The following is a 15,598-nucleotide window of genomic DNA, read 5'->3' on the forward strand; positions in this document are numbered from 1 at the left end:
GGGAAACGACGGGAGAGGGAAACGGCTGCGTTTAAATGACTCATCCGTACTCGTCCCCACACTCCCACGTGAACGTCCCCGCGTCCCATCGCGGCCACGTTTCGCGGGGGCCACAGCACGTGAATCTGCCTGCGGTGTCTGGTGCCTCGTGGGCCCGGAGGCGACACGACCCGCGACGCGAATCCATCCCTCGGATCCGCATCCGACCGTTGAGGCCGAGTCCAACCCGCGAGTCGTGCGGGTCAAATCGCAATGATTGATTCGGGTCGTCGGGTGGCGCTGCAGGTGCCCCCACCGCACCCCCCACGTGCGGTCGACGCTGCACTGCACCTCACCCTATCCTGTCCCACCCCCGCACTCGCCTTTCGATCCGAACGCGACGGTGTGTGTGGAAGCGCACGAGCGTGAATAGGTTGGTGATGGAAGCACTTCCAACTCCGGAGGTTATCAACTCCTGCTCTTTGGATGGTGACGCGATGCGCTTTGTCGGTGGTTTATGATGAATGATGGGTGTATTGTCATGATCGCGTCAATCTGAATGAGAAATTGAGCTCGAAATGGTAATAATTTGGACATGAACATGCATGATCAACATCATGATTTTAAAAGTATATGTATTCTGATGCCATCCATTATTTCCTTATTTCTGTTAACTATCGAGTTTTGAGTCTTTAGTCAGCCGCATGTGAGACTCTGCCGTCGAATTGGCATCCGTTGTCCGCACGTGAGAACCATGTGATGGCAACGGGCAACGGCAATACGCCACGACAAAAAAGCCTTCAAGCGGTGGAAACAGGAGTCACTGACAGGACAGCTGGCAGTGTCACTGGAATGTCGAGAAAAATGATGATTTTTTATTTACAGAAATTATAAGAATTCATTCCTCTATTCTTTTCACTTTCTTCTTCGTGTCCAGCTTATAAAATTGCTGCACTACCGCTCGATCAACAGTTTAATGGCGGATAGGTGTTGACCGAAGGAGGAGGGACGGAGGGGTCAACCCTGCCTCCTCTTTTCCGGGCTGAGAGACCCCTTCCCCACGTTGGTAGATTCCCCACAGTTTCATCTGGGCATAAAATTTCTCTGTTTTCACGTTAACGTGACGCCATCCACTCACAATTTTGCAGAAGAACGATACAAACGCAGGCCAATAATTTAGCGTGTCAGTCGCTGCCACCTCCTCTCTCTCTCTCTCCATCAATCAATCAAGTCATAGCAAACGAGGAAGAAGGAGAAAATTAACCCTGGGAAACAGCACCGGTGAGGTGGAGTTGCAGAGCACAAGAACACATTCCTTTCTCCAAGTGAGGCCTCATCCCCTCACTCCCTTTACAGGGAGAAATATACACAGCAAGGGTAAAAGAAACCTCTGATCTATGATCTCTCTCTCTCAAAATGTACAAGTTTCCTCTCAGATCCTTCCTCGCTGCTTGTGGGTGGGATTGACAGAAAGAAGGACACAAACAGGGGAACCTCATGGGTAGTCTCGCCAGCAGATGAGCATGGTGACACAGCGGCGCATGATGTAGAACCTGGCTCTCTGCTCCTTGACCAGGCTGGCGAACCGGCTGGAGAAGGAGCCCGGTGCGGCCGTCCTCCTCATCTGCCTCGTGGTCGCCGATCCCTTCAGGAAGGGTCCAGCTCCCTCTGCTCCCATGATTCTTCTGCTCGCGTTGCAGCTCCTGCTCCCCTTCTTCGACAGCTTCCACTTCTCCTCCATGAACAGCTCCATCTCCTTCCTCTCCTGCTGTTCCTCTGCTAGATCGACGAAGAGCTGGAGAGAGAGAGTGTGTGTGTTAGTGAGCCTCCGGGGAGTTGGCTGTGTGGCGGTCCAATATTTATAGAGGACACGGGAAAGGGCCAAAGGCGGATGTATGTGAAACGGCCATAGAGAGGATTGAGTGGTGGAGGACGATGGGTAACATTTTGGGTCGATCTCGTAAAGTTCTTTGCGAGCGGACATTATCTTTACCTAAACAACTATTTAAACGTCATTATCAAACTGTTAATGCTTGCTCTGAACACCAATGTACCCAACGTATCACTCATGACGTGGCACAGTTTTTATATCTCACAAGAGCTGTGGGTCCCAAGCAAGGGTTAGGATCCGCTTATCACTGGTCGGGTCCGAATAATTTAGATGGAAGAGTTGATAGATTCCCATCAAATTTGCTGAGAAATCAATTCCGATTGATTGATGCATTTATCAATTAAGTCCTTAATATGTGCATATTTTGCTCTTTCAACTCATAGGAGACTTGTATTAAAAATATATATCAAATTACTACGTAAACTTTTGAATACATAAGAGAAAATAGAAGCTAAAAATCTACGAGCAAGCAAAAATAGTTTGATCAGAAGATAAAACATGTTAATTCGTTTTACAATTGACTAATATATTATTTTTTTTATAAAAAGTGACCAGTTTATCTATTTTTACTAATTATATATATATATATATATATATATATATATATATATATATTTTAATGTAGACATGATTGTATCTTTCTTACAAGAATAAAAGTTGTGTATCGATGTGATGATGGGCGAAACTAAACCACCAATTTATTCAACCTTAATCAAGATTATTGACCACACTCACTGGAAGGAAGCTTACAAAATAATAAAAAATAAAAGGATCACAGGTTTTTGTTTTTCTTCTCTTTCGTCACTTAGGTTAAGGGTTATCATATAGAAGGATTTATTAGTATCAAATATTGAATATGGATAATATGATTTTCAATTTGTCGAACAAGTTGTCTAAGCTTGTATCAAGTAATGTTGAAGATCAATGAACTATAATAAAGATAAGAATTCTTCATTTTCTTCCTTCCATAGGAGCATCAAATTGTCTTTTTTTTTTATTATTATTCCTTCCTTTGGAACGTGAATTCAAGTGTCTTTTTTTTTCTCCTCTTCTTTATAAAGTCGATAGTTTTTTTGTTTCTAATATAATATATATATATATATATATATATATATATATGATTCGGAGCGAGCATTATCATTTTTTTATGTGAGCATGAGTATCCATGATGATTTGCCTTTAATGAAATCGAGACGAGAGAATAAATGACATTGGGATGGGATGTGATGAGAACAAAGAATATATTTTTTTATTACATTATGGGATGGGAGCGAGTATAATACTTTTTACTCATCTTTAACCTATATGATCAATATGTGGATTGAGATATTAGACCCAAACTGATCAAGTCAATTGTTTACGATTCAAATTAAGATTGAATCTTAGTCGAGTCAATTGAGAGTAATTTAGTTTGATTGAAGAAGATGATACAACCTCAACAAATATTATTATTTATATTCAGATATATTTTATATTTTAAATATTATTATATTATATTTTTTAAAAATATTATTATTATTATTTATAAATTTTAATATTATTAATTAGTTTGATAATAATTTATTTTTAAAAAAATAAATTAGTTAAAAATATATAAAAGATACAGGGGGGATAGGGAAAGTACTCATCATCTTACCTTGAATTCTATAATTTTCTTAAATATCTCAAGCTAAATTTAAAGCACTCTCAACTCTCAACAATATCTTTTTGATGTTCAAGTAAATTAATTGGATAAATCAAATATATTTTTTAGTTTATGTTATATCTATCAGAGACATACCTATTAAAATATTCTTATAACGGATTTTTAGGACCGTTATCTTTAGATGATAACAATCTTGAGTATAACTGCCACCGATCCGTATCGAGTCTAAGATGGCATAATGGTTTGACAGATGGCATGCATCATACGGTCGGCGGATCACTTACTCGTTATACCGAGGTGATGATCATAACATTGCGAGATGTTGACTATGTCGGTCTACATTCATCACCCGTGTGAGTGTGTGGTGGGATTCTCGAGTAACATGGACGAGGCCGGCTGATGATGAACAAGGCCGTGGCCACCGCAAGAAAACAAGCACGCATTAATAATGTAATCTATGACAGCTTGCTGAAGTGGACGTCCAACATTATGATTATGCAATAATGTTATCAAGAACAATTCATAATTTGGCTCCACTCGCCCGATCCCAAACTCCTGCTACCATCACGACACACAAAGTCCGCACACACCCCACACACGTGTGCAGTGCATTATTCGATCCACACAAGTCATTCGTGCCGACGTACGTATTCGACCGCATAAAGGTCGTGTGGCCCCCACCCACCTAAGATTCTTCGCTCCATTATTATTATTATTATTATTATTATTATTATTATTATTATTATTATTATTATTATTATTATTATTATTATTATTATTATTATTATTATTATTATTATTGAATCTAATAATAATAATAATAACAACAACAACAACAACAACGATGAAATATCATCCGATGTGGCCGGCCCAAAGGCCTTTTATATAGCCCAATGGGCCAGGCCTTAGGATCTCACTTTTATCCATTCAACTGCCGCGTGGTTACGTTCCGTAATTGCGCGCCCGAAGATAAGGCGGTAGGTGGTGGTGGTGGTGTTGACACCGCTTCGGTGGCGACGATATGCTGATGCGCGCCTACTTCCTCTCCGCCCCTCCCAAGTTCTCTCAGAAGCCCACTCCTCTTTCGTCATCTCGCTTCCCCAGGAGCGCAAGCGAGAGGAAAAGAGCCGTAACACTCGCCACTTCTGCGGCCATGGCCGACGGTCCCGCCCCCGTCGTCCTCGTAACTGGAGCCGGTGGCAGAACAGGTTCTCTCTCTCTCTCTCTCTCTCTCTCTCTCTCTCTCTCTCTCTGAGTCACTATTCCCTTTCATACTTCGGTTGTAATCCGACCTTCCCTTCGGCATGCCGATTTTAAATTCTTGTTAATTCTAGTGAAGGATGGTGGGGAAATGTCCTGTTAGGACTTGCTGAATCTTGATTAGTTTTAGAGCACCGGATGTGTTATTGGAGACGCGGATGACATTCTTGAAGGAACTCGCCTGCTTGCAAAATTGTCATCCAGGAGTTGGATTAGGGTTGGAAGAACGCGAGAGGGGCAATGGGGCTTTAACTACGTCTGACATGATGAGAAGAATAGGATGACGTTGATTCATGGGATTTTAATCATTAAATATGAATCAGATGGATAGCATGATCCGTCTCCGTCAATGATCGGCTCTGGTTTCTGTCTTTGTGAATGATGCTTCTTGAAGTTTGTGGTGGAGCAAGCAAGAGATGCGAGGCAGGGGAATGCAATTTCCCAATGAATGCCATTAATGGTTACAGAGATGCTAAATAGGGGTGTAGAGAGAGCTGTTGTTCACATCTTGTTCTACGACATAAGGCTTTCTTTGGAAATAATCTAAGCAATATTCTCACTTGAAGATAGGCCCATCGGTGCTTTGTTCATGTATAGCCCATAATAGAAGATGCACAGACTTTGATTGCCATGTCAAATAGGCACCTTCTCTTTCCTAGATTCAAGGGACTCAATTTCGCATATAAAGATCAAGACTAAGAGTGAATACTAGACTTTGTTCGGTTGTAATGCCAATTTGAGGTAACAAAGGTGTATCTATCTGTTGATCGACTTGTAAAAATGTCATAAGACAACTGGAATTGTTTGTTTGTACATAATACATGTGAAAATTCAATTTGACAAGACAAGAAAGATAAGAATGTTAAGATGGATGTGTAGAGTTACTAGGAAAGATAAGAAAAAAAATGATTTTATTTGTAAACAATTAGACATCGTTTCAATAGAAGAAAAAATAAGAAAAAAATCATTTAAGATGGTATGAGCACGTGCTTATGAGATATTTGGATATGATAGTAAAAAAAGGTGAAATAATTAATGTTAGTAATACGAGGAAAGATAGAGTAAAACCTAAAGAGATCTTGATAGATACTACATAAAAAATTTAAATGCTCTAAATTTAACTAAATATATGACTTTTTATGGATCTCAATGGTGGCAAAATATCCATATAGCCGATCCTAAATAGTTGAGACTTATGGCTTTGTTGCTATTGCTGTATTGTATATCTTAATGTTGTTCTTTAATTTTTTACTTTTTCAGGTCAAATTGTTTACAAGAAATTGAAAGAAAGATCAGACCAGTTTGTCGCTAGAGGCTTAGTTAGGACAGCAGAAAGCAAAGAAAAAATTGGAGGTGCTGATGATGTATTTGTGGGTGACATAAGGAATGCTGAAAGTATCATTCCTGCTGTTCAAGGTATTGATGCACTCATCATTCTTACCAGTGCTGTGCCAAAGATGAAACCAGGATTTGACCCAAGTAAAGGTGAACGACCTGAGTTTTATTTTGAAGATGGATCATATCCTGAGCAGGTATGTTTAAAAGTTGAGTTGATTCATGGTGGATCCGAGTTTCATCTTTGCAACACTTTGTTCACGCTGTACATCTGCTTAGGTTGATTGGATTGGTCAGAAGAATCAAATTGATGCTGGTAACTCTTCTTTATTCCTCTTCTATGTATTATTCAGCTACTCGTGCATTCATGTTTTTGTGTATCAATCAATATATGTGGCTATATCATGTCTTTATGATACATGTGCCTGCATGAAACTACCCTTGTTGGTATCACTCAGTCATTCGTTCAATTCATTCCATCCATGTTGTCTACAACTTCAATAAAACATTGTTAGTTTTTCTCGCCCGTGTGCCACATCCTTGTTCTTAAGAAAAATAGTGTAAAAAGTTGTGGAAAACTTGGCCCTGGAGAATCACTCATATATTTACTATTATTGATTTTATTCCATGTTTTAAGACACCAGTCAGTACACACTGTACAATAGATTGTTGGAACCAATAACGGACCGATACATAAAATCCTAGTCTGCCTTAGTGGTTTTTATTTATTGTGTATCTAAATCTTTGCTTCTTATACAGCTAGAGCTGTTGGTGTCAAGCAGATTGTTTTGGTTGGTTCTATGGGTGGAACAGATATCAATCACCCGTTGAACAACATTGGGAATGGGAAGATACTGGTAAGTAGTTCTATTTGCTGATTGTAGTCCTTCAATGTACTTGATCTTGTGTATATTTTCTTTTTTGCACATTCCTGTGACTCTGGAGTATCTATATTTCAATCATGACATTTGACTAGCATGTTTCTTTATGAAAAGTTTTATTCCTTGTCTATGAATGATTGCAGTGGTAAACCATGCATAAAAAATATTTTTTCAGTATTGAAGAACAAGATTGATATAGTTGATAACATTATGTGTTATCAGGCTAAACTACTGCCATTTATGCTTTTAGATCCAAGGAGATGGACAGTTAACATCAAATGGTCAGGAAGTTATTTGTATGTAGGATAATCACCACTTGTGGCATCATATTAACAATCTAACACCAATTATTACAGGTTGAGACAATAACTTTAGTGCTACGTCCATTACGAATAACTCAACTGTCCTTCCTGTTAAGTGAACTATGATGTTCCTTCAATCAGACATTTTATACTGGTATCAACTTGCTAATATTTCTCAAAGCCTCTTGCAGATACAATAGACTTATGCCTTTCTGTCCGGGGATGTCTGCTAAAAGCTTTGCTTTGCTGCAGCTTCTTGTGATTGACAATTACTGACTTTCATCACAATAATCTTTTCCTTAACTCGTGAAAATTAGGGCTTATTACAGTATAATTTGTCAGGGAGAAAAGCCTACCAAATATGTTGTTTCCATGCCTATCATATATCTGAATAGGAAGAATGAGGGTTTTTTTTGGGGTCTTTGATAATTTAGTTGCTCTAGATATTTGATCACCAAACTTGTTCATATTATCCTTGTCTTGCATGCTACAAAGTTTGTGCACATCCTTTGTACATAAGCCATGTGGATTAGAAGGAATGTTAGATGAGCGTAAAAATAATGTTGACAAGCTTGAACAAATAATTTCTTATGATTTTGCAGATCTGGAAAAGGAAAGCTGAACAGTATTTAGCAGACTCTGGAATACCATACACAATCATAAGGTACAGTTTTCAGAACTTACACCACACAACACATTCAAGTTTCTTGCTGCTATGTTTCAATGGATCAATCAGTACACGTATTTGGCTTTACTGTTTTATGTTCCTCCTTCCTTCCAAATGGCTTAGAAGACATGTGGGCAACAGTAATCCCTGCTTTTTAGGATACAAATGCTGAATTCTTTCTCATTATTTTCAGAACATAAATTCTGCATTTGGACTAACGAATGTTGTACAGATAGTATATGATATGTTTGCTCTAATGCAAAAAAATAGAGCGACATATACGTGGAAATACTTCAACCTAGGAATAGAGATAGTACATTAGTTCGTAACACTCTAAATGGAAGATCGCTCACTAGCACTGAGAGTGTAATACAAGTAAATGTTTGGGCAAACCAAAAGATTATACTTCATAGAGATGTCCAGATTCTACAGGTCCTGAAGTTTTATGGGACATGAAGAGAAATATTTTAGATACATGTAGCAATTTATATTCTTGAGTTATTAAACAATTAACTATTGGATTATAGAGACTCAATAGCGAATAAATGGCAACTTTTTCGTTGTTGCCTTGCAAGGCCTTTGATGGAACTATCCTCTTCCTTGGATCATCTGACATGGTCTGTGGCCTACTTAAGGAAACAAACACCTGTTGATCAAATGTATCTCGTCTGAAACAGGGCAGGAGGCTTACAGGATAAAGATGGGGGCGTGCGAGAATTACTTGTAGGCAAGGATGACGAGCTTCTCAAGACGGAAACTAGAACAATTGCTAGGCCTGATGTTGCAGAGGTTTGCATCCAGGTACGAAACCTTCATTCTCTTGCAATCGTGTTGGTTAGCTAGAAACGCCATGGATCGTGTAGACTGTAAACTCTGAGTGTAGATGCTGTAATATTAATCTACCTTAAGAACATAATGTGAGGTTTCTTCTAACTAAAATCCCGTCTCCGTGTACAGGCTCTGCAGTACGAGGAGGCCAAATTCAAGGCATTTGATCTGGCATCGAAACCAGAAGGCACGGGTACGCCGACAGCTGATTTCAAGGCACTGTTCTCCCAAGTCACCACTCGTTTCTAATGTCCATCATCTGCATATTTGTTTTTTGGATTTCGCGGAAGATCTAAGGAACAGTTTTGTGTTGGCTTGAGTTCGTTTAGGACGTATGAGGCGACAGCTCCACTGTTGTATCTATCATATAAAACTTCAGTGCATCTATGTGTTCGCGTCAGTTAGCCACCGACAGAGGCAAAACTTACGTCTCTCACACAGGGCTCATATCAAGTGTACTCGGAGGAGAAAAGCCGTCACCGTGGCGGTGGTACCCGGAGGTCTACGGAGGGGATGAGGAGGAAGCAGTCATCACGAGGGGAACGAAGACACCGAGCCAAAGAAGCACGGTTCCTCCGCTCCGGCCTCCCTCTCCACCTCCGCCACGGCACATCGCCCTCTCTCTCTTTCTAATCACAGCCCCGGAATAATTGAACACAAGAAGCTTTCTATTCAGTTTCCTTTAGAAATAATAAAATAATATTTTATTATTTACAATCTAAAAATATATATTTTTTACTTATTTTATTTATAATTTTTTTATTTTATCCTAACTATCAACGTCGCTCTCTATCGATGCAGTCGGCCTTACTTGTTATTTGCCATCCCAAAAATAATAAAATATTTTATTTTTATTATTTATAATCTAAAAGATATTTTTTTATTTTTATTTATTTTTTATTTTATTCTCGCTATCATTTATCTATCCATAAAGTCATCATCAACTGTTCACGTAATAATTTTTCAATGCTTATGACATGTGTAGTCGAATGTTACATCATTCATTGTCTCTTTGATTGTTATTGGTGTCATTCGACCTAATTCGACGTTATGGGTGAAAGAAGAAAAAGAGGTATCATTCGACATAATTCGACGTCGTGGGTGAAGAAAAAAAAGAAAAAAGTATTTATATTCATTAGTAAAAAAAATTTAAAAAATATTTTTTAAAAAAAAATTATAAATTAAATTATAAATAGTAAAAGGGGATTGTAAATAGAAAACCATAATGCCGTCGGCACTCGCAGGTATTAAAAGTAGAACAAAAGTGTTATGAGGATTGCGTCATTATATTGATGGATCGGGCGCAAGAAGAAGCTAACCGAATCCACTACTTTATAGACTTTGGAAAGTATTATATGATATCCTCCCTCGATCCCCTATTGGCGGGAGCATCATTCACCGAGTGCGTCCTCTTTCTTTTCTCCCTCTGATGGATGCATAGAGACGGCAGGTCAAGCTTAGCTCGCCTGCTCAACCCCCTCACCCACCACCGGTAGTGTTCTGTGCTCATTGTTATTGAACACAGCCTTTTTATCTTTAATGAACACACTTAGCACATACCTTATCATAATCACCATGAGCTTTTTATCTTTAATAAAGACACTTGTCGCATGCCTTATCATAATCACCATGAGCTTTTCCCTCTGGAATGCACCAAGGCGGACGACCTTATCCAACCACACACCAGTCCTGGATTTCCATAGTGGATATGATTCTAGAATGTGAACCCAAGGTTTCCACGTCAAGTCTGGTTGTTCATTTCGCCACGACGTTGAAATGGATACGCAAGATTTTTGCAGAGATTTCTTCGATCGAAATAATACAAATTATACACCATAATAACCTTGACAACAATGATATTAATGATGAGGAATGAAGGCTCATTCCGTCTGTCATGTTCTTTCTAGCTTTAAGAGCTACCAAAAATGATCGAAAGCACTCAGCAATGGACATTCTCATCCCTGTCTGTTAATGGAGAAGGGTCCTTGTGACAGTGCCAAAAACACAAGTAACAAGAAAAGCTGTACAAAAACAACAGACTAGATGTGTACATGTTCACCACTAAACACACGACTTCTCTTGTTGTGTTCCCCATTTATAAGTCAATCTATGTAGAGAGGGGAAGCCGACGGCCTGGGATATGCAACCTTTCGGTTCCCAATTTCTCCGGCACTTCTCCGTCGAGACCTGTGAGGATTACTGTAACCACTTTGGCTGCTTGAATTCTGTCCTGTCCGCAGGCTTTGGTCGGTAACTTCAGCATTTTGAAGCTCCTCTAATGCAGAAACCACCTGAGCCATGGCCGGTCGGTGCCTTGCTTCTGTGGACAGGCACTGGAGCGCGATGAAGGAAGCTTTCTGGGCTGTGGCCAGTGGATACTGTGCTCCCAACCGGGTATCCAAGACACGGAAAATCTTCCGTTTGCTTGCAAGAAAAGGCCTCGCCCATTCTACCAAATTGTGCTCTCCGTTGGGGCGGTTCCTGTCCAAAGCACGGCGGCCAGACAACAGCTCCAGTAGAACAACTCCAAAGCTATACACATCGCTCTTGGTTGTCAAATGACCTTAAAGATGTACAAACAATCTTAGTCAGACCATCTGTCATTTTTCGATATACTAAAGAAAATGCACAAACAAAACCTTGCCCAGTTGCCAGTTTACAGATCTAGAATATCCAGATGGATGAAACTTGGATATGCTTAACCAAGTCACAAAAACTACCGACTCAGACACAATATTAACTACGAAGATTCACTTCTTCTTAACTAATTCTGTAGCATTTGTTACTCCTATTCAATTATCAAAATGTCAACATTTATGAAAGGATTAAAATGATGCATCACTAATTTGTAAGTTATCCATCATAGCCTTCCAGGAAATTTGCATAATTGGCAGCGCAGAAGATGTCATGCGATACAAGAATAAAAAACCTTGGGCAGTGTTACGATCTGAACTAGTTATAATTAAGAATACTGTGTCCGTTATATTGGTCGCACAGCTATTCAATTTCTGCCATTGCTTCTGTCAGTGTATGCAACTCTGCCCCTGTATGTTGTGACTAGTCTGAAGTGAGATACTACAAACACTTTCAAAGAGAGAGAAAATGGGGAACCAAGAGCATAAATCTCTTCAAGCGGAAAGGGTGCGAAGCACATAAATCCATATTCAACTGAAATGTGAAGAAAAAAAATGCAAAAATTGTACCATGGATGTAAAAGCTTCAACAGTTTGGAGATCATCCCGACTAGGTATCTTAAAGAGCATTCAGCAAATTGCATGTTAATAAACCAAATGAGCAAGCATGCATAACATGAGGTTGGAGGAAAACCATATAGAATTTACCTACCTGTTGCAAGATACTCAGGGGCAGCATATCCATGCGTCCCCATGACCCTCGTAGAAACATGGCTCTTATCACCAGTTGGACCATCTTTTGCCAATCCAAAATCCGAAAGTTTTGCATTGTAGTTCTGTATGCATGGCGACAAGATTACTTCCCAGGTGAACAAATACTGATACGAAGGACCAGAACACACTAGAAGATAACTTACTGAATCCAGCAGCACGTTAGAGGCTTTAAAATCACGATATATGACTTTTGCCTTGTCGCTATGCAGAAAGGCAAGACCTTTTGCAGCTCCAAGAGCAACCCTCATACGGATGTTCCAAGAGAGTGGTTGAACGGTTGAACTCCCTGCATGGATATAGATTCAGTAAATCTTAAAGCTCAACAACAATTTAATGCTCAAAGAAAGATGTAGTGAAATGTCAATATGCTAATGTACAAGGGACATACTTCGAAAAAGATGGTTCTCCAAGCTTCCACGTTGCATGAATTCATACACAAGGAGCCGTTGTTCATCCTCCAAGCAGTATCCAATTAGCCTCACAAGATTAGGATGGGATAGTTGACCCAAATAATTAACCTCCGCCTACAAAATCGTAGGGTAATTGCTTATCAAAATGAACAGAAATTACAAGTTGATGTCGTAGTAGAGCCACCGACAAGCACACAAGCAAAAACCATATGTCCAACTACAAGTCAATCATGCATAAAAATCCTTATCTGGACTTCAGATTCGAGGAAGCAAAACGTAAAGAAACAGACAATAGATTGAGAAGAAAATGACACTAACCAACCATTCCCTATGACCTTGGTGTCCATCCTGGTTGAGCTTCTTCACAGCAATAACCATACCAGTCCCAGGCTTGGTAGGTGCAAAGGTGTGTTCATCAACCCATCCCTTAAACACCGAACCAAAGCCTCCCTCTCCCAACACACTGTCCGGCCGGAAGTTCCTGGTGGCAGTTTTCAGTTCACTGAAGGTGAAGCTTTTCACGTTTGACGACTGCAAAATCTCATCCTCGCTCCGAGGGGTTGGAGGCACAGACACCTTGCTGCTAGAACTACTGAACGCCTTCCCTTCCCTGCTACCATATTTAGAGTTCGTCCCTGAGGATCCAAATATTAGATATTTTTATCAGATTCACTAAAAAAAATCTCTTTACATTTACTTAAAGGTAAATTTTAAAAAAATCATCAAACAAACAGTCAAAGCAAATTGCAGCCAATAACTGTTCCCATAAACGAAAGAAAGATGAATAGTCACCCCTATAACATGAACTACCTAAAAGTATTGTGATCAAAGTTACCTGTTGCAAAAATTCACTTGACTTATTACTATCGTAATGAATCCACTTAAATTAACATAACTACAACATGGCAAATTCTTTTTTTACAAAGCAACATAGAACCTAAATACTTGTTATAATTCCACAAGCTGGTCAGGTAATTCCCAGGTTGCTACAAATGTTGGAAATGTGGGGGAAGTATTTAATTTGATCAGATAGGATAACCCCAACATAAATTATCAAGAAAAAGATGCTCCCCCGGAAGAAATACGCACGCCAATAGGGACAGATCTAACAGTGGAAGCTTTCGTTAAAACCATCAAATTTAGTCGGAGGAGACGATACTTAGTAATTCCTCCCAAACTCGTTGTCTCAGACAAGTTTGCGAAGTAGAACCCTAAGGAATCCCCCAAAACAGACAAAAGCACTAGAAAGTTCTCAACTTTCCGATCATCCAAGCCCTAAAAGGCATTAAAGGCTGCTAAAATGATATGCTTTTTAGTACCTGAAGCGAAGGCGCTGTGGGAGGGGCTCTCCGCCTTGATCTTAGCTCCCCAACAATTCCCCATCCGAGATCTACCAAAGCGCAAGAGCGAGCACGAAGCACCCACCTCGAAAACTAGGGTTCAAGACGGAGGAGGCAAACTCGTCAAGGGCACAACCCCATGTCGCCTATTTAAAGCGAAACCAAACCGAAAACTCTCCGTCCCGGAAAGCCGACGGAAATATGAAAGGGAAAGCGACCGCCGACAGCCACAACGGGTGAAGCTCGCCAAACAGATCTCCAGCTACCGAACTCCAATCCGGGAGTTCTGGTTGTAGATCACCAAAATAAAATAAACGAAAGCCGCAGATCAAATCGTGCCGAATCGGAAGGAGAGAAGGGAGATGGAGAACTGGGAAAGCGAGCTACAGGTGGCTCCTTTTGGGCCGTTTTTTCCTGGCCCTCCCCCTCGCTCTCCTTTTAGTGGTGGGCGATGGAGGTTGACCTCTCACAGTAAGCTCGGGGGCGCCATCAATGGCGGGCGGCGGTCCCCCCGTCCCCATCCCACTCAGAAGTTGTCTTTATACGAACGACGAAAACGTAACACACTAATAATGGTATGACGTGTCTAATTTGATCGTATAAAATGACATTACTGTCCCTATTTTATCCACCCATCATGAATGTGCTAATTTACGAAATCTAAATCCAATCATTTATGAATAATCAACATGAATATTTTATTATTCATATTATTACATATAAATATTACTATCCATCTCTTAATTTTTAAAGACCTTTTTAATAATTTAAAAGGAAACATGGAATAGTCTTCGACCCATCCAAGTGTACACATACATTAGATGTCCTTTATATATATATATATATATATATATATATATATATATATATATATATATATATATATATATATATATATATATATATATATATACCAAATACCAAATTAATATTCTTTTTAATTAAAAATATTAATGAATTATGAAAAGGTAATGAATCAATTAAGTGGTATTTGATATTTTATTATGTTGATATCAATCATGATGGACTTAACTTTTTGCATGAGTCTTACGTTCCAAATGATCAATCTCTTTACAACCTCGATTATATTGAGACACTATTAATTAAAATTATTATGAAGTTATGTTAATAAAAATGATTACTTTCGTAAAGCAACGTTAGAAAAGTTTGCAAAGATTTGTTTTTCTAATGCTCGAAAGGAAAATAATTTTTTTTTTAAAAATGTAAATTTTGATTGGTCAAACAGAATAGTAAACCCTAACAATATCCTTTTGTTTGCACCTCTAATATACTAAGATTGAGTTTGAGAATATATTTATATTTTTAATGTAGGAGTTAAATGATTGTATAATTATAGAATACTATAAATGTTTGATAAACTATAAATGAAAAATTACATTTTAAATATGTATTCATGTAAGTGTTGTTTGGTATCATTATATTTTAATTTTTTATTAAATATTTTATGACAAATATACCATTCTAATATTTTAAATATTTATTTAAAAGTGAATGTATTTATTTTATTTAAATTAATTAGTAAATAAATAAATAAATGCATGTAATCTTGTAAAAAATTTCACATGAGACAAATATATAACACAATAAATATAAACATATAAAAAATAATTTTAAAATATAAAAAAACAACGT

The 15,598-nt window shown here is 38.7% G+C and overlaps 2 protein-coding genes and 1 long non-coding RNA gene across 3 annotated transcripts; 2 read left to right on the forward strand and 1 right to left on the reverse strand.

The window, feature by feature from the left end:
* Window positions 1–887: 887 nt before the first annotated feature.
* LOC135613499 (uncharacterized) lies at window positions 888–1,504 on the forward strand. The gene is made up of 2 exons (XR_010487320.1): window positions 888–1,045; window positions 1,128–1,504. It is a non-coding gene; the product is annotated as an uncharacterized LOC135613499 (long non-coding RNA).
* Window positions 1,505–4,483: 2,979 nt separating this feature from the next.
* Window positions 4,484–9,171, forward strand: LOC103987874 (uncharacterized protein At5g02240). Its single transcript, XM_009406320.3, has 7 exons — window positions 4,484–4,723; window positions 6,036–6,307; window positions 6,390–6,426; window positions 6,870–6,967; window positions 7,896–7,957; window positions 8,638–8,761; window positions 8,918–9,171. The coding sequence occupies exons 1-7, from the start codon at window positions 4,537–4,539 to the stop codon at window positions 9,035–9,037; spliced, it is 900 nt and encodes a 299-aa protein (XP_009404595.2). The 5' UTR covers window positions 4,484–4,536; the 3' UTR covers window positions 9,038–9,171.
* A 1,543-nt stretch (window positions 9,172–10,714) lies between these two features.
* LOC135614894 (receptor-like cytoplasmic kinase 176) lies at window positions 10,715–14,446 on the reverse strand. Its single transcript, XM_065112745.1, has 6 exons — window positions 13,925–14,446; window positions 12,924–13,240; window positions 12,584–12,719; window positions 12,339–12,481; window positions 12,134–12,257; window positions 10,715–11,351 (listed from the first exon to the last, which is right to left on the reverse strand). The coding sequence occupies exons 1-6, from the start codon at window positions 13,986–13,988 to the stop codon at window positions 10,891–10,893; spliced, it is 1,245 nt and encodes a 414-aa protein (XP_064968817.1). The 5' UTR covers window positions 13,989–14,446; the 3' UTR covers window positions 10,715–10,890.
* Between the last annotated feature and the right edge of the window lie 1,152 nt (window positions 14,447–15,598).

Source organism: Musa acuminata, chromosome BXJ2-6 (genome assembly GCF_036884655.1).
Source record: "Musa acuminata AAA Group cultivar baxijiao chromosome BXJ2-6, Cavendish_Baxijiao_AAA, whole genome shotgun sequence".
Lineage (NCBI taxonomy): Eukaryota > Viridiplantae > Streptophyta > Magnoliopsida > Zingiberales > Musaceae > Musa > Musa acuminata.